The following is a 24,794-nucleotide window of genomic DNA, read 5'->3' on the forward strand; positions in this document are numbered from 1 at the left end:
TGCTACAACAACTATTACCTTGGTAAAAGTGGAAGGCACCATTGCCAAACTGAATGGGAGCGCTGAGAACTGGAAATGTCTGTCCAGAACATGGAAGCTCAAGAAATTCTTGTAATCTGGGAAGATGTAAGGAAACCTCCATCAAATCCAAAGAGGCAAGAAATTCCCCCCAGTGCCACAGAGGCTATGACCGAATGGTCTCCACTCAAAATCGAGGAGCCTCCAGTGCTGCATTTACCAACTTTAGATCCAGGATAGATCTTCAGTCATCTGAGTCTTTCTTGGGTACAATGAAATATATAGAGTATCTGCCCAAACCCAATTCCTCAGTTGGTACAGATTCTACAGCTTGAATGTCCATGAGCTATTTCACTGTTGCTCAGATCCATGCTGCTTTCTCTAGCCATATGCTAGAGAGTCCACAAATAAGTCCAGCAGAGAACAAAAGACTTTGAGCTTGTATCCCTCTCAAATTATGTCAAGCACCCAATAGCTGAGCAAATCCTCACCCAAGTCTCTCAGTAAGCCGACAACCTCTCTCTGATCCTAGGGGGTTCAGTTACTGACCTGGCATAATTGAGACCTTATGGAAGCTGCTGCGGGGAGTAAACCCGAAGATTGAGCTCACCTGGAATCTCCAGATCTCTGTCAAAAAGCCCTGAAATGAACTCTGCAACTCTGAAATTAATTCTGTTAAGCTCATGAAAATAACCATGAACTGACCTCCCTCCACCCCCCCAAAGGGTATGTGGTCTATTGTCCGGGAAAAACTTAGGGCAACAATCTGTCACAATGGACATCACGTCGTTCAGCCTCATGCCAAAAAACATTTAAATTATGAAAAGCAGCCTGCTTAACTGATGAGGCTCTTTTGAACCTGGGCATGGCAGCCTATTAAAAATGGACAGCTATGTGGTAGGATGGACAAGCATGAAAAATAAAATAGCCATCATATTTTCCTCTCATTGCTCTGGATTTACTAGTCAGGGTTTGTTTTTAAGATAAGGACCTAGCCAAGGGCAAAGGAGGAGGGTTTAAATGGCTAGATAAAATTACAATTGGAGAAGCCAGAACACAAACCAGATAAAACAAACAGGGGATAATATATTGACCTAAATATGTGTTTTGTGCTGAGGTCATTGGAAACAGGAGTAGGCCTTCTCTCATGTCACTAGAATTAATATATAAGCTCTGTTGAAGACCAGAGAAGATACACACAGGCTGTAGCTTAGTTTTATGAAGTCCCATTGTTTCAATGTGTGTCCAGTCTCCAGAGACCTGCAGGAGAGATAAGGGTTGGCTTTTGACCTGATTGCTATAGAGATGGACTTTTCTTCTTACTACGGAGATTACATTCCAGGGAGGGGGTGGGTTCCCTCTCCATTTTTGCAGGGTAAAGTTAGAAATGCTAACTGGATATACAAAATGATGAATTAAATTTTAGTAAACTAATAACGTAGGGACTTTCATATTTAAGGGTTAGATTGAAATATAATTACCTCTAACAATTGTACTGGAGGAGTCGTATAGGAAAAAGTAGGGTCTGTGGGAGTGGATTGGCCACTCCCCTTTTCTTTCACTGAGACATGGGATTTTCATTGCATGCTCTTAAATGACTCAGTAATATGGAAGCAGTAGTTTAACTCTTAAAGAGAAATGATTTAAAGCTGTGTGAATGGATAATTTTTCCTCTGTAAGTATATTATTGTAAAAGTTGTAAGTATATTATTGTTAAAGTATTATATTGTAATACTTTTTCCTGGTTTCTTCTGTACCTTTTCTTTATTAGATAAGCTAGTATTAAAATGTAACTTTTAAGAATCTGTGTGTGAAGGGGACGGACACTCCCCCAATATGCATACAAGCGCCTTATATGGTATCAAGTATTCATGACCAATTAGATGCAGGCAGTAAAATGTCATCATGTATTAGGTATATTTAAGTGAACCTAGCAGAACAGAATTTTGAGGGCGTTATGTCAGGGAAATTACATTTACACTCTCTGACTTGTAATGTTCCTCCATTGTACAAATGAATGCCTTGAAACAGGACTGTCTGTTGAATTTTAATAAAACAAGATTTTATCTGGAACATTACAATTATCATCATTTCAGTGCAGCTATGGGCAGGGTAGAACCAAAACTCTGCTCATTAACATGGCCTTAGAAGCAGAATTTCCTGCCCAATGCCTGATCCATAGCATTCTATAGGCGGGAGACAGAATAAGCATACACCTTGGAGGACATAGCCAGAGACTTCGGAGCTCTGGGAAAGAAGCTGAAGCAGACAGGAGCACAGGTAGTATTCTCTTCAATTCTTCCTGTTAGGGGCAGAGGAAGGGACAGGGACGAACGTATCCTGAAGACGAATGAGTGGCTACAACGATGGTGCCGGGAGATGAACTTCGGATTCCTGAATCACGGAGAGACACTACAGGGACTACAGGGACCAAAGGGACTCCACTTGACCAACAGAGGTAAGAACGTCTTCGGACACCGACTAGCCCACCTACTTCGAAAGGCTTTAAACTAGGTAAGTCGGGGGTGGGTACCCACTTTTACACCAGAGCAGTAAGTAACAATCCTGATGTGGCGAACCAAAACTCCGCTTCTAAGTCTAAGGTAAGTACCCTTACTGCAAAAGAATTGCTAGGAGTCACTTTAACTCAAATGGGTGGCTCTCTGCATGAGCTTAGTAAACAAAAAGAGTGGAGAGCTATGTATGTTAACGCACACAGCCTAGGGAATAAATTTCTGGAACTGGAAACAGAAATAGTTAATGCAGACCTAGACGTAGTAGCAATTTCAGAGACATGGTTCACAGACTCTCATGGGTGGGATATAACTATACCAGGATACAACCTGCTTCGCCAAGACAGAGAGGGTAAGTTAGGAGGAGGGGTAGCACTTTACATCAAAGAAAACATCAAGACAACCAGAATCACAGATATCAAGTATACTGGGGAATCCATCTGGGTAAACCTGGCCAGTGGCGGAGAAAAATGCCTGTATCTTGGTGTGGTGTTCAGACCTCCAAGACAATCGGAGCACAAGGACATTGAATTAATTGAAGACATTGAGAATATCACCTTACTGGGAGACGTTGGTCTGTTAGGAGACTTTAACATGCCTGATGTAGATTGGAACACACTCTCAGCGACTACTTGTGATAGCAGGATATTAACGTCCATGAAGGGAGTACGGCTCAAACAATTGGTATTAGAACCCACTAGGGCCCAGGCCATCCTGGACCTGGTACTTACGAACGGGGAAAGCGTCTCAGAGATCTCGGTGGGAGAACCGCTAGCCACCAGTGACCATAACATGGTATGGTTCAACCTTAGGAAAGGCTTCCCTAGATCACAAACAAAAACAAGGGTACTCAATTTCCGGGGCACTGACTTCACACGCATGGAAGACTTCGTCCATCAGACGCTTCAAGTTCAAGAAGTAACGGATAATGTGGAGGTTATGTGGTCAACCTTGAAATCGACCCTTCATGAGGCAACTATCTGCTATATAAAATCAGTAACTAAACAACAAAGAAAAAAGAAACCCCAATGGTTCACTGACGAGGTCTCGTACCTCGTCAAGGATAAGAAAAGAGCGTTTCTCTTGTAAAACGCACGGGGGAAAAAGAAGCAAACATCGAATACAGGACAAAGTCTGCAGCGGTCAAAACAGCAGTCAGGGAGGCCAAACTTCAAATGGAAGAAACTCTAGCGAAGAACATTAAAAAAGGGGACAAATCCTTCTTCGGGTACATTAGCGACAGGAAAAAGAACACAGACGGGATAGTACGCCTTAGAACGCCAGACGGGAATTATGTGGAAACAGATTCTGAAAAAGCCAAACTACTGAACGATTACTTCTGCTCAGTCTTTACCTGCGAGGCACCAGGGCACAGGCCACGGCTGGAAGCAAAAGAAAGCAAGGAAGACCCATTTCTGAATTTTGAGTTCACACCAGCTGATGTTTACAGAGAACTTTCAAGACTCAAGGTGAACAAAGCCATGGGACCGGACAATTTGCACCCAAGAGTGCTCAGAGAGCTGTGCGATGTTCTGGCGGAACCGTTAGCCATGCTCTTCAATCTCTCCCTAAGTACGGGGAGAGTCCCCCTGGACTGGAAAACAGCCAACGTCGTTCCTCTGCACAAAAAGGGTTGCAGAGCAGAGGCTGCAAATTATAGACCAGTGAGTCTCACATCAATAGTGTGTAAACTCATGGAAACTCTACTTAAAGGTAAATTAGACACGATAATGGATGAAGGGAATCTAAGGGATCCCTGTCAACATGGATTCACCAGAGGCAGGTCATGCCAATCCAATCTTATAAGCTTCTTCGATTGGGTGACAGGAAAGCTAGACTTGGGAGAGTCTCTGGACATAGTGTACTTGGATTTCAGTAAAGCTTTCGACAGTGTCCCACACCGTAGACTATTAAACAAGATTAAATCTATGGGTTTGGGTGAGAAACTAACTGCATGGGTCAGTGATTGGCTGAGTGGAAGACTTCAGAGGGTGGTGGTCAACGGCACCCTCTCTGAGACATCGGAGGTGACTAGCGGAGTGCCGCAGGGCTCAGTCCTGGGACCATCCCTTTTCAACATATTCATAGGGGACTTGACCCGGGGGCTTCAGGGTAAAGTAGCACTGTTCGCCGACGATGCCAAACTGTGTAACACAGTAAGTGAAAGCAACCTCCAGGATAGTATGACACAAGATCTGATCACGTTGGAAAACTGGTCCTCGACATGGCAGCTAGGCTTCAACGCTAAAAAATGTAAGGTCATGCATCTCGGCAGCGGAAATCCATGCAGAACATACTCCTTGAATGGAGAAACGCTAGCTAGGACTTCAGAGGAACGGGACTTGGGGGTAATCATCAGTGCAGACATAAAGGCTGCCAAACAAGTAGAGAAGGCCTCATCAAAGGCAAGGCAAATGATGGGATGTATCAATAGAAGCTTAGTCAGCCGTAAACCTGAAGTCATAATGCCACTCTACAGAACCATGGTGAGATCCCATCTGGAATACTGTGTGCAATTCTGGAGGCCACATTACCGGAAAGATGTGCTTCGAGCTGAGTCGGTTCAGCGGATGGCCACTAGGATGGTCGCGGGCTCAAAGGTCTCTCATACGAAGAAAGACTGGGCAAACTGCAGCTCTATACCCTAGAGGAGCGCAGGGAAAGGGGTGACATGATTGAGACATTTAAGTACGTCACGGGTCGTGTCGAGGTGGAAAACGATATATTCTTTCCCAAGGGACCCTCGGTCACAAGAGGGCACCCGCTCAAACTCAGAGGAGGGAAATTTAGTGGTGACACCAGGAAGTATTTCTTCACAGAAAGGGTGGTAGATCACTGGAACAGACTTCCGGTGCAGGTGATAAAGGCCACCAGCGTGCTCGACTTTAAGACTAAATGGGACATCCACGTGGGATCCCTACGAGGGTCGAGTTAAGGAACTAGGTCATTAGCATTCAGACTTAATGGGGTGGGTCAATAGAGTGGGCAGACTTGATGGGCTTTAGCCCTTTTCTGCCGTCATCTTTCTATGTTTCTTCTATGTTTCTACCTTGCTCATGACTCTGAGCATGTCATATAGAGTATTGCGATATAAACCATCCCTGAAATTAGCACCTGGGGATAAGTGTCGCCTCCGCTGGTGGGTCCAGACACAAAGTGTCATTGCAGGCTCCATCAACAAAGGAAGTCACAGCTGCTGTGTTCAGAGCCAAGGCCTCAAACTGTCTCTTGAGGACTAAATCCACCCTGAAGTCTTACACATCCTTTAAAATTACTCCACATTCACTAGGCAGAGAAGGAAAAATTATGTTCTTACCTGTTAATTTTCTTTCCCTTAGACGCAGCAGATGAATCCAGAGACCAATGGGGATAGCCCACATCTACCAGCAGGCGGAGATAGAGAAACTGATTAACAGGTGGTCTTATTGGCTGGCACTCCTCCTGTCTCATCAGTATAGCTCCTTGCCCAAGCACACGTAACCAGCAATAGGCATAGCATGTAAAAAACTTCTTTCCCATAACAATCTGCCATAATAACAAACTGCGAAAGTCGCAAAAGAAAAAAAGCCGAGAGACAATATCCAGAAAGGGTGGGGCTCTGGATTCATCTGCTGCGTCTAAGGGAAAGAAAATTAACAGGTAAGAACATAATTTTTCCTTCCCTAGCAACAGCAGCAGATGAATCCAGAGACCAATGGGATGTAGCAAAGCAATCCTCAATCTGGGTGGGAAGCAAACGCCGCCTCCGCAACCACCGAAGCACAAAACGCCCCTACCGCAGGCGCCCCCACATCCAAGCAGAAATGCGGAGAGAAAGCACGCTCGGTAGACCAATTAGCCGCGAGACAAATCTCCTCCAAGGAAAAAACCTCAGGGCCGAGCCCAAGAAGTAGCCATCACTCCAGCGGCATGGTCATGAAGTTCTTTCGCCAACCGCATCCCTGCCAGCAAGCAAGCATAAAGAATGTCCTCCTGGACCCATTGAGCGATGGAGGCTTCGGGCGCCGCCATACGTTTGAGGCGTCCCTGGAATAATACCAAAAAAAAAGGAGAAATAGACAACTAAAAGTCATCAGAAAACCGAGCCCGCGGAGAACGCTACGTACTTATCAAAAAATGCAGTGAAGAAAAAACACTGCTCCCAAGGTCACCTCCCAGGAAGAAGGAAGGAAAAATGAGTGTGACAGAAAAGAAAGGATGACACCCCCACAGAAGGAAATAGTGGTACCATCCGAACTGACACCCTATATTTCGGAAATCAGAAATAGGAATCCCCGCTGAAAAAGGCCTGCAACCTAGAAAACTGCAGAGCTGAAACCATGGCCACCAGAAACAACATGAGCAACGGCACAGCCCCTCGGAGTGCCAAAAGACAAGGATGAAATGAAGCCTTCGGAAAACTGAGAAGAAGTACATGAAGATTGTACTCCAAACCGGGCTTCCAAAGAGGTGCATGAATACACTGCACTCTGTGTAGGAACTGAACAACATGAAGCTGAGAATTAAGCGACGAGCAATATACCGAGCCCATGTAACAAGCCAAGAATGGCACCAGAAGCCAAAGGGAATTGAACGCTAAGCCCTCGGCAATACACTCGTGCCCAAAAAGGAATTCTGGAGTGGTTCCGATGCTAAGAAGCACCCAAGAAAGGAAAAACCTCCCAACGGAAGCAGAAGCCACAGGAGAAGACGTCCGTAGCACCTGGAAAAAAGAAGAAACAACCTGCTTCTCATAACTTTTACACGTCAGCCAAGACCTTTCTTAAAAGCTAGGTCGTAATACTAAAGAAGTACAAATATCCAAGGAGATCGGACCCCAGGCGAGCAAAGCCAGAGATACCCGGAAACTTCTTAATCCGGCTGTCGAAAAACACATCAAAACCGTATAGGAAGGACGGCGTCGCCAATCCAGAGATTCTATAAATACAGTGCCCAGAAAGTGAGCTCGAGATGGCAGATCCAAGCTGACATCAGCCAGCGGAAAACACTGAAAAGGAGAAGGCAGAGGCGAAAAAGGAGCCACGCAGCAACCCCCTCTAACGCACACTTCCTGGGCCCGCCGAAGAAGCTAGGAAGCCAAGAAATGAGAGACGAGCCATGAGGTCTAGTCCTAGGAGATCTCACGTCCATAAAAAGAGTTAGAACGCCCTAGCCACAAATCTCAATATCCAGGATGCAGAAGATGACACCACCACCAACCTGCACACTGTCCCAAGCGCCCACAGCGCTGTACACTGTAACATACAAGAAATGTGCCATGCTTAGATTCCGCGAAGATAAAGTCTGTCCAAACTCACATCCTGATCCAGAAAAGGATCTACCAACAGAAGATGAAGATGCACTGCACCTGCCAACCGAGTACAACACCTACTGCCCAAGCTGTAGAGAAAAACTCCCATCCTAATACTGACCAAAAGGATCCTCAGCGGCATTCCAGAAGAATAATCAGAAGCTCCAGAAAGATAGCCTGACCCTGCTCAAGAGTAGAAGAATGAACAAGTACTGAGTCGCCTCTGAAGAACAGACTCCTGGAGCTGAGGAAGGAAGCCATCGAGCCCCCCCAACCCGACAGCCCGGAACGGTCAGTGGACCTGAGCAAGTCCAGCAAAGACCGAGGCATGTCTCTAAAAGAGAAATCGCACTGAGCCATCAAATCACCCAGAGCGATGCAGGAGGAGCATACCAAATAATTGTAGCCCTGAGATACTGGGAACCACTGAAACCAAAATGTGACAGCTGTAGCAGCAGAAGGGGATAGCAAGCCGAAGTTCCCAGTGAGTCAGCAATATGGATCCTAGAAACTGTACATAATCCCATACTCTTGGACATGAAAAGAGAAGAATAAATCCACTCTGAGACCGAGACCCAACGTCCAAGTCTCCGGAAAGAAGCACCTGGCTCTCCTATATGAACAAAAACATCATCCCGATGTACCTAGAAAGAGTACAGAAGAAAAGAGCGCTGCAAATTCGAAAATGCACGAGCAAGGAACTGAGGAAAAGAAACCACCCTTTTCATGTCAGCCAAATGGCCCGACTGGAAGTCGTCCGAATCAAGCAGGCAGTCAAGAAGAAATTAGATGAATCGCCTGGCAGCGCCAAAACAGTACCACCGCTCACAGCTTCTAAAACTCTTGTGACTCCAAGGGTAGGCGAAATGGCATGTGCCCAAAACCGAAAGCGCCACTCCAAGGGAGGCAGGCAAACCTAGTGCCGATTCCAAGTCCATAGAGAAAATGTAGATACCCTCCCAGGTTGCCAGCAGAAATGTGTAACCCTGAGAACTAATGCAGCAGAATGGGATCCAGCCTGCCCAATGCCCCCGTCTTGGCCATCATACATTAAGTGGTACCCCAAGAACTACAAGAACCGTCCTGAGGACCAGTAACACTTCCAAGAGAAACACCAAACAGAGAGACGCCATGAACGAACTGGAAATCTGAGGAGGATGCAAAGGTGCAAGCATCCTGAAAAATGTGCACAACTCCCTGACCTGACAGCATAGCGACTACTCCCTCACGTGAAAGCCTGACGAGGCCATGGAAGAAGTCAAGATCCCCTCAGAATGAAACGCAAGAGGACAGTAAACGGCAGTACGATCACTGCATGAACTGGAAGAAGAAATAAATCCTCCTAGGAAAAAATTCAAGGTTTGTAATGTAACCCATGAAAACAGCACTAACTCCATGCAACGGGAGCGAAAGACGTATGGCCTATAAAGGGAATACGTACGAGATGCAATCAAGATGCTGCATCTACCGCCCTTAGGAAAACAACAGCAACTTAACAGGTATCCGACAAAAGCGTTGTGACCTGCCCATATGACAGCTCCCTGTCCCTGAGAAAGCCGAAAGAGCTGACAGCGGGTGTGCAGTTCAATGTGGCCCAGGGAAGGCAAACGATGGGACACCCCGGACGTAGACCCTGGAACGCTACACAGAAAAAGATAGTTATGCCCGATGGAAATTGGAAATAGCCAATATGTCCCTAAAACCGCTTCAAAGGGCAGGAAGCAGTTCAATAGCGCTACCAGACACAGTCAGCGTAGCATCAATGGTATCAATAGTAAGAAAACCACCAAACTTACATAGTGTCACCCAGGGAGACCTCTAGAGAGATGAAGAGAAAAAAATCTGGGAACTCTCCTGCGACTGAACCCAGCACCGTGAGACACGGCTTCTACCAACCCAGTACGGAGGGAAGCCGAAACTGGGTGGAGAAGTATAGAGCCAAACCGCATGCTAATGGGCCTGCAGAGATTCCCATAGGAGATAACGCAAGCGCGGCAAATTAATCAACTCGGGAGACTCCCACACACTGGGCCCCAATATCTCATGAACGCAGGATAAAACTGCAAGCAACTGCCGTCGCAACCAACCTGGAAGGCAGAGAAGCGACGGCTGAACCCATATAAGCCAGCTACCAGAGAAACTACTGAAAGCTGCGGCACCCTCCCCCCAGTGCAGGAGCGCTAGTCTTTTGCTCAGAAAAGACCGCGGCTCTCAGCCGGAGAATCAAACACAGCCACGGCAAGCGGGAAACTTAAGCCACGCTGTGACGTGCTCCGCCGAGCCAGAGAACAAACCTTTACCTGTGTCGCCGGCCCCATGCAACTGGGAGGGAAAAACAGGGAGACCGAGGAAGGCGCAGAGAGAAAGAAACCGCCGAAACAGACCACAAGAACGCCGCAGCGCGTCTGCCAGCGTCGGAGCACCATTGCGATGCACCAGCCCACGGAAAGGCACGGGCTCTACAACAGAATCTACCCTGTAGCACCCCGACCACAGCCGCGGCACATGCCGATCGACGGGCAGCCTCAGCGAAACACGCTGAAAATGCGAGGACACCCCCCTCCCCCGCCCACACCGGAAACCACCATGCGTCTCCTGCGCGCGGGAAGGCAGCAGCTTTTTCACCCGAGCCCAAACTACAACGCGGGGGCTCAGTCCACTCAAACATATGCAAAAAAAAGAAAATTAGCTGCAAAATACGAACCGCTCACCAAAGCGTAGCGGCTGAGAATAAAGTAAACAACCGGCGAACCACGCAACAGCCACCGTGTCCCCCGAAGCACCAAACACAACACCAACAACCAGAAAATATAACATGCAATTGCAAAGCAAAAAAGGCATACTCACAACCCAGCTTACAGGGCTGTCAGACACCGGCAGGAACAGGTTGAGCACCACTGAGAGTACCCAATCGTGGAAAGCAACTGCAGGCTCTTTTTTTTTTTTTTTTTTTTTTTTTTAGTCAGGGAAAGAAGAAAAATAGAGACCCAGATAGACCCTCTATCATAGGAGGGAGGGTGAGGCAGGGACAAGGGGAGGCCCAAGTGTAACCTCTAAAGCTGGCACCGTTCAGCCGGACACCCCTGTCTCACTGAAGAGAAAGATCTCAACAGGAGAAATAGATTTAATTGTAAGCTCACTGAAGAGAAAATCTCAACAGGAGAAATTGAATTTCCAGCCACAGCCAGAATCCAGGAGCTATTGGAATAGCGACTTTCCCCTGCTGGGAGATAGAGCATACTGATGAGACAGGAGGAGTGCTAGCCAATAAAGCCACCTGTTAATCAGTTTTTCTATCTCCGCCTGCTGGTAGATGTGGGCTATCCCCATTGGTTTCTGGATTCATCTGCTGCTGTTGCTAGGGAAGTACGTTTGGTTACTTGTGCCACCAATGAATCCACTTCAGGTGGGACAAACAGCTGCTGAAAATCAGGAGCCATCGGGTACCACCTTGTCACAGTCTTGGCCACCCGAAGGGGACCTATGGAGTCTTTCAATACTCCATTAACAAAATTTGTAATTCTCAAGATGCGAAGGAAAAAAACTGTGGTCCGAGCCATAGAGCTGCTCATAACAGAAAGCTGAGCAGCAGAGGTCTTTGGGGATTCAAATTTTAATTTTCACAAGGACTCTGAAATTATCTCCAGCATAGCAGCTGGCTTAAAAAGGTGGCATACCGTTGGGCCCTCTCCTTGGCCCAAGGCTGGCACAGACTCCTCTGACTGGTGACCCACGGCTAAGGCCCTGGATCCTCCAAAACAGAAGACTCACTGTGAGGGAATAAAGGCATGGACCTTCAGTCATCCCAGTCCTTTTCCAACTGGACCTCTGGTTCCTATGGATGAAACTTCTGCAGGGTAACCACAGTCTGCGAGGGTAAACCCTCCTTTGAATACACAGATGTTTCCAGACAGTACATGTCAGCCCTGATGATGCCAGCCCTGATGAGCCAGATAGGCTTCAAACATTAGACTCACAAAGTCACGATTAGAGCCCTGAACAGAATACGCAGAGGACCCCGTAGGCACTCCCTTTGTATTCGCGTGGGCTCTGAGGCATCTGTGCATGAGCACTTTGCTGAAGACACTAAGTCACAATCTGAGGACCCAAAAAAATTAGCCACCTGCGACTCTCTCACCCTAGAGGGATCAGAGGGGGTTAAGCCCAGTGCTCCCCCCCTTCATGTGCCCCACAGCAAGCAGAAACAGACACTCTTCAGCCTGGCATAAATCTGAAGTAAAACAGTCCAAGGAGTCCATCTATAATGATGTTAATCAAAATCAAGGTGTTTTGAGGCAGACAGAGGCTTTTAAACTCAAAATGAGAAATCCAAGATGGCACCAAAGAAATGGGCCAGGGAGGGTAAATAACAGTACAAAAAAATTCAGAGAAGGCATTTTTGGAGGTAAGGGACCTAAATCCTAGCCCCAGAAACCTCAAAATATGAAATACAGGACCCCCCATAGACAGCAATGGACTGTACTTACAGCAGCTGGGAAATACAGAAGACTTCTTCCTCAGACATCCAAAATGCTTGTTTCTTTGGGCTGCCAGTCAAGCCCTAAGAGATCCCACAGCTCTTCAAGTGTCTTCTGAGGAGAGGTGAGAAGAATGCAGCCGGCACCCAATAAAGTTCTCAGGACCAGCCTGTGCTCAAGCTCCGACAATAACCAGGAGCAAGCCTTGCTAGTGTGGTAACAGTCCCTGAGCCTTCCAAAAGCGTTCGTGCAGACCGACTAGGGAGGCAAGAGACTCTTGTTTCTTCTAGGCAAAAGCTGTCTCAGTAACACTGGGGACCTCTGGAGCACTGAGAAACCTCAAAACCCAAAAACAATAACCAGAATCAGAGCAGATCAGAAAGACATCTTCCAACTCGCGTGTAGGAGAAACTGAGGAGCTACAACACTGCTCTGTGATACAGGAAGTGGAACCAAGAATAAGATGTAGATGATAACTTCTACATAACTTGCAGCTAGAGGTGAATAACCACTGGTTCAAGACTCATATGCCTTTTGCACTAGAAACAAAGGTTACTAACTACATACCCTCATCAATTCTTAATTTGGCTAAACGGCTTCTAATAGACAAGGCCTAACATCCAGCTTTGTTCAATCCTTTAAGGACTCTAAACACCATAAAATTAAGGTCTATCTAATTATTGTCAATATTTTTTTTAAATGCTCTTTCTGTATATTTCTAAGACAAAACATACAGTAATACAATAGTGTACATAGGGCTAAGATTTACTAACCTCACGGATCCGATCCAATTCCTGGACGATCCGATCCGTGAGGTATCCGGGCGCCCAATTCACAACGCATCCTCATGCAAATGGGGACGATCTGAGTCACGCCCCCAACCGACTGCACAGATCTCTGGAGAGTGATCCTGACACATGCACAAACCATCTTCTTTGCCTGTAGATGGTCTGCACATGCTCTCTGCGCAAGGAAGCACATGGTTTTTTAATGTTGTTGCCTGTGGTTAATGTTGTTGCCTTTAAAAGAAGACCATTGCCGGTAGCGCTCACTCTCCCCATTCCCCTTTGCTGTAGTGCAACTCCGCTTTTAACCCACGGGTTAATACTGCGGGTTAAAAGCACGGGCTCACAAAAGGGGCTTCTGAGCAGTCAGTGGGGATTTCGATCGCCGGAGGGAATCCTGACTTTGCACTGGGCTAACAGAGCAGGGCGACAGAGAACTGGGGAAGCAGAGGCAGCTGAGAGCAGGGCGTTTTTGATTGGATTTTTCAGGGCGGCAGAGAGCAGGACAGCCGGCAAGGACATGAGCAACTGGTCCTCAGCAGTCGCTCACGTTTGGATCGGCCAGCCCAGTCCTTTTGTTTAGTGAATCACTGCCAAATGCATTTCCCCTTATTTGCATGTGCGGATCGGATTGGGTATGGACAGGATCAGCCAGAAGGTTAGTGAATCAGGTCGGGGTTGCAAAGTGGTCGGGACACGATCAGTGGGCTTAGTGAATCTGGACCATAGTGTATAGTAAAACGTACTTCATCTTACAAGGTTTTTCTGATATGGTCAAAGTGAGTGTCAAATTTACAGAAATTTTTCACCATCAAAGATCTGTATGTCTAGACCCAATATCTGTCTGTCACTCCATCCTGGCACCTCCGCTCCCCCTGGCTGTCCTGTATATGCCATTTGAAAGAAATATACAAAATAGGAAGGTCTCTTTTCTAGGTTCATCTACAACTGTAAGCCCTTTTGGGCAGGGAAACACCTACTGTACCTGCATGCAATTCACTATAGGCACAGATGTATAAAGGTGAGGAATCAAATCTAAAATCCAATTTCAAGAGAAAGCGATATTGCAAAGCACTTACAGGATAAGCTGTGCACTGTCATGCCTGCGGCGGACCACCAAGTCCCCCTCTCTCCACTGCACAAATTTCCCCAGTACATCTCCAATGCTTCCATCTATGGGGATCTTGTTACCATTTGTCCATATCTCCAACCCAACCAACACAATACGAATATTCAATATAATGTACATCTGAAATAAGAACACTTAGTTAAGACAGGGAATGCATAGAATGAGTCAGCCAAACTAAAGCTCTGCCTTAACGGTCCAATGTTAATGGATCTATTTTTCAAAATGGGTTAAATATTTAAATAAGATGGCAAAATGCAAAAATTACCTAGTCCATTGTTTAAGCAGATACATTCTTAACATAAATTGGGCTAATGTAATTTTTTTAGATATGCCTCTAGAGATGCATTTACATTAAAAATCATGCTCTAGTACGTATATAAATACTATGTGTTATCCTAGCTGCTAAAATGCATTAAAATTGCTCATTAACCTATTAAATTAATGTGCTTTGATAAATATCCCTTAGAACAAACTGCCTGACTAGATAAGTCAAGTTCTTTCTCTGGCAGTATGCAAATCCAAACTCAAAGCTCACTTCTTTGAAGCTGCTATCAATTCCAAACTCCAACCCACCTGCAAATCCATCTGTCTCATCATTCCCTCCGTAATACCCCTACCTGCTAAGCATCAATATCTGTCTTATCATTCTCACTGTTAATTCTCTCACCTAAGCATTATGTATAGATAGGGGCTCCCCAACCAGTCAAGTTTTCAGGATATCCACAATAAATATTTATGACAGAGATTTATATGCAGTGGAAGTAATGCATGCAAATCTTCACAGTAGATATCCTGAAAACCCGACTGAGGAGCCTCCAGAACAGGTTTGTGAATCACTGCCTTAGAAAGAAAAGAAATATGTACTTCTAGATAATAGGAAAGAAATGTTTTTTTATCTTTACATGCCCTCCTTGAATTTAAATACTCTTTTGAGGCTTAGGTAACTGTTCCTTAAAACTGCAAAATATGAAATAGTTACTATTTATAAAAATCTGTCTGCTCTTCAGTTGTCTATGCTATAGTCACGTTTTAAGATTTCACAATTGCATAAAGCTTTGAAGAACATTTGCCTTCAGCTGTTTGTGTTGGATAATTTATATATCAGTGACACAAGGTTCCACAAAAAACTCCACCAAAAGGAAGACCCACAAATATAGTACAGACAAAGAAACCAGTGGGACTGGACAAGAAGCTTTCCACAAGAAACCAGAGGGTTAAAAGTTCAAGAGTGTTTATTTCAATCCAAAATACACAGTAATAGGGACCCGACACAGTATTGTGTTTCAACATTAACAATGTCTGCATCAGGGATCTCTGTTTACTGAATGTCGCTAAAAAAAAAAAAAAAAAAGACATCACTCTCTTAAAAGAAGACAAAACATGAATCTTACATTTCTAACTCCTTGAAGCAACTACTGCAGTGCAAACCAGGCTAGGGAACAGCAAGCTGGTTCAACAGCTTCACCTCTCTGCCCTCCAGCTTGTTGTTCTCTAGCCTGGTTTGCACTACAGTAGTTGCTTCAAAGGAGTTAGAAATGTAAGATTCATGTTTTGCCTTCTTTTAAGAGAGTGACGTCTTTTTCCAGCGACATTCAGTAAATAGTGACCCCTGATGCATACCTATTGTTATGTCGAAACACAGTACTGTGTCAGGTCCTTATTACTGTGTATTTTGGACTAAAATAAACAAACTCTTGAACTTTTAACCCTATGGCTCCTTGTGGAAAGCTTATTGTCCAGTCCCAATGGTTTCTTCGTCTTTACTATATCAATGACACACCTGCATTTGGTTCTGATGAAGGATAACACAACATCATCCCCAAGATCACTTAGATTCATTATCATGCAAGATAAAGGAGTTCTCAAGATCTTTAATACCACAGAAAGGCGGTATATCAAGAATCAAATGTATCTCCTCAGATCACACATCAGAATTAAAGGGAGATCGTATGAATTATTAAAAAATAAAAAAAATCTACCTATTGCTGCTTTATATTTATACATGCTGCAAAGTCTATGACTATCTGCTTTGTATTTGCAAAGTTTCAGAACACACAGAACAGGGCTTACACTATCCAGGTAGTTCGCAAGTTGTACCATCTGGTCCCTCACCGCAGTCTGGTTTTGGCCGAATAGATCATACTATAAGAAGAGGGATATTGGAGGTAGGGTGGGGTGAGAAATAAAAATTATAGTTAGCTAGGCAAAACATTTGTGAAATCTCTCTTTCATGAGCAAGAACCACCTATGTTGTACTAAGAATCAGACTTCTCAAAAGCAACATTGCTTACAGTATTTTATTTTAAACATTTATTGATTTATTTAAGAATTTATATCCCGCTTAAGACCTAAGTGGTTCACAAAGTACATACACAATTTAGAAACACCTATTCCAAATAAACTGAAACACAGAAATACAAATTCATAATTGAAAAGAAACAACAAAGGTGAATCAAGTCGACTGAACACTTGAACTTGTTTTTCGTAGCCTGAGTTATCTCTTTGCCTCTGCGATGGGGAAAAAGAGAAAAGGCAGCAAACATAAACCTCCCTCCAACCCTACTCAAAGACCCTTGAAGATTTCAGTGCTACAGTGGCTTCCACACCCCTGCAGTCTGCAACTTTGTATGCGGAGTTCTCCGCAAGCAGAAGTGGCGATATAACTTTGTTAAACCCCTCTTCATCGAACAATACCGCCATAGCCTACAGGGATGAGTGCCATTGCAGTCCGAAGCGCAGATTCAGTGAGAAGTGAGCTGTTTATTGACACTTTGGAGGGGTGCTCGATGGCAGTTTCAAACCTCAAGCCTGTCCTTTTGGAACAAGGTATTGCTCAACAGAGTTATCAAACTGTAAGTCTGTCAGCAACCAACAAGAAAGCGGCTCGTTTTTTCAGCCAATGTTACAAGCCAGGAAGTGCTAGCTTGGATGTCCTAAGTTGTGGCCACGGGAAGGACTTCTGTATGTGTTCCCTCCATGGCTCATAATAGGCAGAGTTCTGTGGAGAATAATTTCGCACCAGGGGCTAGTGTACATGAATATGTATGCAAAAGAAAGGCATCAAATTTAACCCAAGAAAAAAGTAAGACATCCGTACCTGGAAAACATTGTGAGAATAGTGTGGTATCTTTTTCACATTGAGAAAAAAAAATCCCAGGCAAACTTACCCTGTCTTTGTCTACAACCAAAAACAGCTCCACATATCTGGTCTGAGGCAGGATAGCTCTTTTTCTCTGAAACAGGAAACAATATATGAAAATTATCCTCAAATTGAATTAATTTACAGATTGAAAGACAAAAAAAAAAAAAATCAGTGACTTAAAAGTATTTAAGAACATAAGAATTGCCATACTGGAACAGACTGAAGGTGCATCAAGCCCAGTACCCTTTTTCCAATAGCGGCCAAGCCAGGTCCCACTCTCCCTTAGGTATCTGTACTAGAGGTCTGCACGGGAACAGGAATCCCCCAGGCTCACAGGACTCCCACGGGGATGGAACTGGGATTCCCGAGGCCTGGAAAGATAATTAGTAGAAGATAGACAAAAGCAAAAACTGGGAACAAGATGATGGAAAACCAAAATGTCCCACCAGCTACAGCAAGGGAAATGTTCATTTTGAGGGGGGCTAAACTCAAAGTGGGAGGCCCAGCCCTATCTCATGGTTATGCCACCAATTGTGTTTAGTACAAAATGAAGTACAGTAAAACCTTGGTTTGTGAGCATAATTCGTTCCAGAAGCATGCTTGTAATCTAAAGCACTCGTATATCAAAGCAAATTTTCCCATAGGAACTAACGGAAACTCAGACAATTTGTTTCACAACCCAAAAACTTTAATACAAAATACCATACGTACCTGTATTGCAAGACCTCATTCGTTTAGAACAGTTACTACGCTCCCGTAGCGTCAGAGAGAGAACAACCATCGGCTCAGTTGTGATGACGTGGCACGTGTGTATACTGTATGTACTTGTATTGCAAGACATTGCTTGTATATCAAGTTAAAATTTAATCAAATATTTTGCTTGTCTTGCAAAGCACTTGCAATCCAAGGTTTTACTGTACTTGCTGAGTTTATTTTGAGTTTCCAGTACAGTTTTGGCACATTTTTCTTATGCAACCATTGTCCTGAAAAGAGCCTCTCTCAATTCTGCTTTAAATGAATTTGATGCTGTATTGTTTGATTCTCTATTCATTGCTGCATTAAAAACCATTTGTGGATCTTGAAAGGACCTCTCACAAGCTACCTATACCTGGAACCAGATTTGTTTGCTCTAAAGATATAAGCTTTATAGTGCCAAAAAATTCAACTCATTTCTTTTAACAAAAAATGGACAACCCTTCAGTCACATGACCTAATCTCTATTCTAATTCTTTCCAGTGATTTATGCATTTCTTATTTCTGTTCACTGTTATTTATTTTGTATTTTATTGTTGGTTTAAATAAATTAAGACTTTAAAAAAAAAAAAATCAAAACTGTCAGAAGCAATTGCTGCTTTTTATGGAGACAGGCAATTTTTATGGGGAGATGGAGGGGATTCCTTGCAGGGACGGGCAGGGATTCCTTGCGGGGACACTGGTGGGGACGGGTGGGATTTCTGTCCCCGCACAACTCTCTACTCTGCACCTCTCGTTTCTCACTCTCTCATTCTCTCACTCCCTCCTCCCCAAACCCATAGCCAAGGCTTTTTTCTCCATCCCAACCCACAATTTCTCCCAAGGGCCTTCCTGGGCACAGTCCAATTGGGGGGGGGGTGGAATCTAGGGGAGCAGGAGCATGGCCCTCTCATGGCAGCTCAACCCTAAAATACCCCCGCCCCCTCCACTCACCATATTTAAGGTAGCCCACCCAGCCCCCCGAGGTACCTAGTGGTCCACCAGGGGGCTTTGTGGTAGGAGTGCATCCCTCCCTCTCCTGCCCCGCCACCACGGCTGCCCTCGAAAAAGGCTGCCGCAACATTTCCCAGGTGCTTGTGGCATTTCCAGTAATACTATGAGAGGTCGCGGTAGCCATTCCAGAAAGCAGCCACAAGGAAGCTGGAGCGAAAGGGCCACACTCCACCCTGCTGGACCACCAAGCAGCTCAGTAGAGTGAGAGAGAAGATCCTCAAGTACCAAGAAATGCAGTCCAAGACCATGAAAATGTGGCAGAAAGATAGAAATATTTCCCATCATTTTGGGTGCATAGAGACTTGAGCAAAAAGAATCTCTAAGCACACCTGGATAAATTGCCTATACCTGTTACATCCTATGAACTCCAGAAAGCAGCTCTCTTTGACACAATGCGCATACTGTGGAAAGCTCTGCCCGTGAATTTGAGAGTCTGAGGTTACTCTATAAACCTTGGGCTTAGGAGCGAAATACATTGTCATGGTATGCACAAAAATAACCCATTTAAAGAAACTTACCCCAAGGCAAGAGCTGAGATCAAGATGACATGACCGTGTGGAAAACTAGAGACTGTCTGGCCCCATACAGCGATGGCGGGCAGAAGGAATGTGTGCATACATGGTTACTTGGTTCTGAAAGCTTCTAGAAAGAGAACACTGGAAATGTCTCTGAGTCAGGCCTCAATCAGTGTCATCGCCCATCAGTGATTCTTCATCCTGTTTTGTCTTCAGAAAATGCTCATGAAAGTAACTTTCTGCATCACTCCTTATATAAGGCTGTCATGTTTAGTGTCTGTCCTTATATAAGGCTGTCATGTTTAGTGTGTTCCTCATTGTGAACCATTTGGACTAGTATGATGTTTTATATATTTTGTGATTTATTTGTGAGCCACTTTGTACATCAATGGGATTAAGCAGATTAATAAATGCATGAGATTAGATTAGATCTTGTAAGGTGGATACTTGGTCCTCTATGGTAGATCCAGCCTCTCTGCTTTCTTGCCAAACAAATTATTTACTACACAGCACTAGCCATTTTCTAATGTTCATCCTTACTATATCCAATGGCCAAGACTCTAGATCAGGGGTCTCCACAGCCTTTTTTATGTACAACGTCGCAGTGTAAATACAAGAAAGTGTCGAGGACCAACCAAAAGATTTCAAGCTTTCACATACTACTAAACTGTTCGACAACCTCCTAACCATTCGAGCTGCAACACTCGACCCCCAACTCTACAACCTATTGACCTCGACCACAGACTACAATAAACCTTCAAAAAGAAATAAAAACCCTTCTATTCAAAAAACACATAAAACCGAACTAACACAATCAGAACTGTCCCAAGCATCACCTGCAACTACTCCATATGTACTTCTGATGTCATGACAATTCAGACATAATTTATGCTATGTTATGTTTGGAATAAAAGAAAATTTTCACTGCCTGTTTCTATTCTGACCATTTATTCCGTTTCATAGTCATTACAAAAAATATTTTTTTACATGGGGGGGGGGATGTCAAAAAATGATGGGCCCCGGGTGCCACATACCCTAGGTACGCCACTGAACATACTTAAAACGCACGGGGCTCTGAGGCCCCTTCCCCTTTTGAATCTAATAAAGAGTAGATTTGAGACAATTTTTGAGAGAAGAGCATTCATCGCTGTTTCTTCTAAAGAATCACATAGGAGAGGTATTTTGGTGGGATTAAATTTCATTCTCTCTTATTCCTGTATATATTTCCATAAATATTGGGGTTCCCCAGGGGTCTGTGCTAGGACTGCTGCTTTTTAACATATCTGTGCATGCTCTAGCAATAGGAATAACTAATGAGATCATTAAATTTGCTGATGACACAACAGTTGTTCAAAGTTGATAAATCGTAAAAGGATTGTGAAAAATTGCAAGAGGACCTTCTGAGACTGGGAGAGTGGACGTCAAAATGGCAGATGACGTTTAATGTGAACAAGTACAAAGTGATGCATGTGGGAAAGAGAAAGCCGAACTATAGTTTGGTGATGCAGAGTTCCATATTAGGAGTCATTGCCCAGGAAAAGGATCTAAGTGTCATCATTGAGGAGAAGTTGAAACTCTTAGATCAATGTGCAGTAGCAGCTAAGAAAGAAAATAGAATGTTAGGAATTATCAGGAAAGGAATGGAAAACAAAAGATGAAAATGTTACAATGCCCTTGTATCGCACTTTGAATACTGTGTGCAATTCTGGTCACCATATCTCAAAAAAGATATAGCAGAATTAGAAAAGATACAGGAGGTGCCGAAAATGATAAAAGAGATGAGATGACTTCCCTATGAGGAAAGGCTAAAGTGGTTAGGGCTTTTCAGCTTGGCAAAGAGACAGCTCAAGGGTGATATAATAGAGGTCTATAAAATACTGAATGGAGTGGAAAAGGTATGTGAATTGCTTGTTTACTCTATCCAAAAATACTAAGGCTAGGGGGGCATGCAATGAATCTACTAAGTATTAGATTTAAAACATGCTGGAGAAAATATTTCTTCACACAACGTGTAATTAAACTCTGGAATTCATGCTGGAGAATGTGGTGAGATCAGTTAGCATAGCAGGGTTTAAAAAGGGTTTGGATAATTTCCTAAAAGTCCATAGGCCATTATTGAGATGGCTTGGGGAAATCCACTGCTTATTCCTAGGATAGTAGCATAAAATGTTTTACTACTCGGGATCTAGCTAGGGAACTTGGAACCTGTGTTGGCCACTGTTGGAAATATGATACTGGGCTTGATAGACCTTCAGTCTGTCCCAGTATGGCAATTCTTATATTCTAATGTACATAAATACTTGCCCTTAGGAGCTGAGTCATGCTGGGAGGATGTAATACTTCTGCATTCTGCCTCTCAGGATCATTGCTATTTACGCCACACAATGCAGGCTCTTTCTTCAAATTTTCCATGCGATAAATAAGATGCTGGAAATCAGAAGTTGACTCCAGGGGTTCAATTCCATAGGTTGTATTCTCTATATGTAGTAGCCCCCTAAAAATCAGAATATTCACATCATCACAGAACTGTAATGAAATGTCTAGACACTGGGCTATATTATTCTACTGAACTTTTCACCTCAGCGTGCAAGAGCAATAAAGTAAATATATTTTATAATACTTGCTAGATCAGGATTTACCAAACAGTGTCAAGATCCTAAACAAAGTACATAAGCATATCATTTTGACGTCTCTCAGCAGGATAACCAGGAACCCTACAACCAAGACCATATGGTCAGGGCCAATAATAGATTGGTAAGCTCTATTCTAGATTATTCTTACCATTTTCTTTACAATTTTAATGAATATTATGCAATCCTCTGGTCATTCCATCTTAAAAAAGAAAGCAGAACTTGAAAAGGTCCTGTTACTTCATTTTTCAAAAATTCTTTTTTATGGTGAAAATACTGAAGCTCACTTATTGAGGGAAATTCTATAAACAGCGCCCCAATGGCTGTTTGAAATGACAAGCAACATCTAATTTAAAGCACCTACCAAAGTGTAAATAAAAGGTTTTGAAAACTAATGACAGAGAGGCTACACACTGTGCCTTATAATTGGTCCTGAAGCAGCGGACATACTAACGGTCCACAAAACGCTGGCCGCGCCAGCTCCGGTTCTGGTTCCAGAAGTTGATACGGCACAGACAAAATATAAGAGTGAAAAACAGAATACTGAAGATAAGTAATTTTCTGTTGGCTCTTTTCAAACCTTTGAAGTGGTCTATATTTAAACACCCGTTACAGAGTTTTAGTCAGAATTTATTTTAAAAAAAAGATAAAAAGAAGTAAAAGACAAATAGTAAAAATATATTAAGCAGGTTTTTGGCCAATGATTGAATTATAGAGTATCTGTGTGGAGCGTATCTACGCTGACAGTGAGAGTCGATGAAATGACATATCGTAGTATTCCTAGACTGAGACCTATTCCTGCAGAAAAAATATGATTAAAAGTATGATTGACAACAATTGTTAGAAGTAAACTGATTATAGACTCCTTCATGTGAGTGGATTATATGCTATATTTTTTTGTATACTGTAAATAAAAGAAGCCAGAATCATGCCTCCGGAGGCACCTACCAATGCCTAATACCACTATAGGTGTGGCTAATGCCAGAAGTAACACCACTAAAGAATTGGCTAGCACGCCTAATCCCTGGGATAAGAAGTCTGATAAAGTGAAAGAGGCCTTTAAATAATGGACATCAGTATGAGCCCTTGATGAATCAACGTAAACCTCTGGCTCAGGCGATATCTCAAAGGTGACCAGCACCAGACACGTAGTCTAAATGAGAAATGAGAATTGCCCTAAAGTGCCTTCATAGTTGCAATTCATGACAAAGATGGGCACCAGAAATGTAGGCCTTGAAAACCCTGGCCTATCTTTTTGGTGCCTATCTTTTGGTACAATTCTCTACATATTGTTGTGCGATTGACACATGATTCAAAATTGGCACCGTTTAGACAATCCAGGTCTTGTTGGCTTTAACTGGACAGGTGGCTTAAACTGAACAAACAAACAAAAATGAAAGATAATGTAACTGCAGAGTCAGGTGGCTGCCTTAACCCTTCCCAAAATGCTAGCAAATAGGACTAGGGCTGGAACCAACTCCCACGCCAGCACGCATCAGACATGTCTCTCTCTCTCCCCAATAGTAGACCACACCAAGTGCTGAACACAATTTTACTTTTCCTATTGATGAAAGGACAGTTGCTTGAACAGTGATAATGCTGTAGAACAGTCTAACTATAAACAAAATATCTCCTTTCTGCTCATTTCCAGTTAACATCTCTTCAGATGTTATTTTTCCACATTCCTTTTTTGAAGAGTCAAATGATAGGAGATGCCCCAAAAGACAAATTTTGGCACCAGCCCAGATCTTAAATCTGTCATTCACACTGAGCCCCCTCCCCCAAGGAAATCCAATAAATAGCTTTTATTATGCTGTGCTTCCAGAAGCAGACAGAACCAATGACCTGGGTTTCTAACTGCTCTCCTGGAACCTGCAAATCTGCACACTGTCTGAACTCCCTATCATCACAGGTACAGATAGCTCAACTCCTCAACTCTACAAATAACCATAGGCAGCTCTAATTACTAGAGCTGCAAATGACAAATGGCTACAGACCACTCTCCTCCCCCAAGAACTAAAACTGAATTAGTTATTGAAAAAACACAGGCACTCATAATATGGTGCCTAAATTTCCATATGGCTACACTCCCCCCCTCCCCCTGTACACAAATGATTTCTTCACTATAAGGGAATCATTTATGGGTTTCCTCATCCTAACTCCAACCTCTAGTCAAAAATGTAATATAGCATTTCGATACAATTTGATCAAATATAAGAACATAAGAATAGCCTTACTGGGTCAGACAAATGGTCCATCTATTCCAGTAGCCCATCCTCATGGTGGTCATTCCAGGTCACTAATACCTGGCAAAACCCCCAAAATAATCAACATCCCATGCTACCCACCTCAGAAGCCCATCCTCATCAATAGTTACTAGTCTAACAAACGTAGTGATCAATACCTCATACTTTGAGAAGAGAGCAAAAGAGATTATAGTGCGTTCTCACTATTTGCAGCAGTATGTTTCCCGAAAATCTTCATGACCACAAATTCGTGAACAAAACAATGCATCTATGGGAAAATAGATGTTACCCTTCAGCCATAC

The 24,794-nt window shown here is 43.7% G+C and overlaps 1 protein-coding gene across 1 annotated transcript in view; it reads right to left on the reverse strand.

Moving 5' to 3' along the window:
* Positions 1–24,794, reverse strand: part of ADAM9 (ADAM metallopeptidase domain 9) — a 155,617-nt gene that overhangs the window by 99,886 nt on the left and 30,937 nt on the right. Inside the window, exons 6-9 of the mRNA XM_033948056.1 lie at positions 21,921–22,110; positions 17,381–17,446; positions 16,284–16,355; positions 14,164–14,333 (exon numbers count right to left, since the gene is read on the reverse strand). Of these exons, the coding sequence (XP_033803947.1) occupies positions 14,164–14,333; positions 16,284–16,355; positions 17,381–17,446; positions 21,921–22,110 (498 nt within the window). The remainder of the gene's footprint in view (positions 1–14,163; positions 14,334–16,283; positions 16,356–17,380; positions 17,447–21,920; positions 22,111–24,794) is intronic.

This window comes from Geotrypetes seraphini, chromosome 6 (genome assembly GCF_902459505.1).
Source record: "Geotrypetes seraphini chromosome 6, aGeoSer1.1, whole genome shotgun sequence".
Lineage (NCBI taxonomy): Eukaryota > Metazoa > Chordata > Amphibia > Gymnophiona > Dermophiidae > Geotrypetes > Geotrypetes seraphini.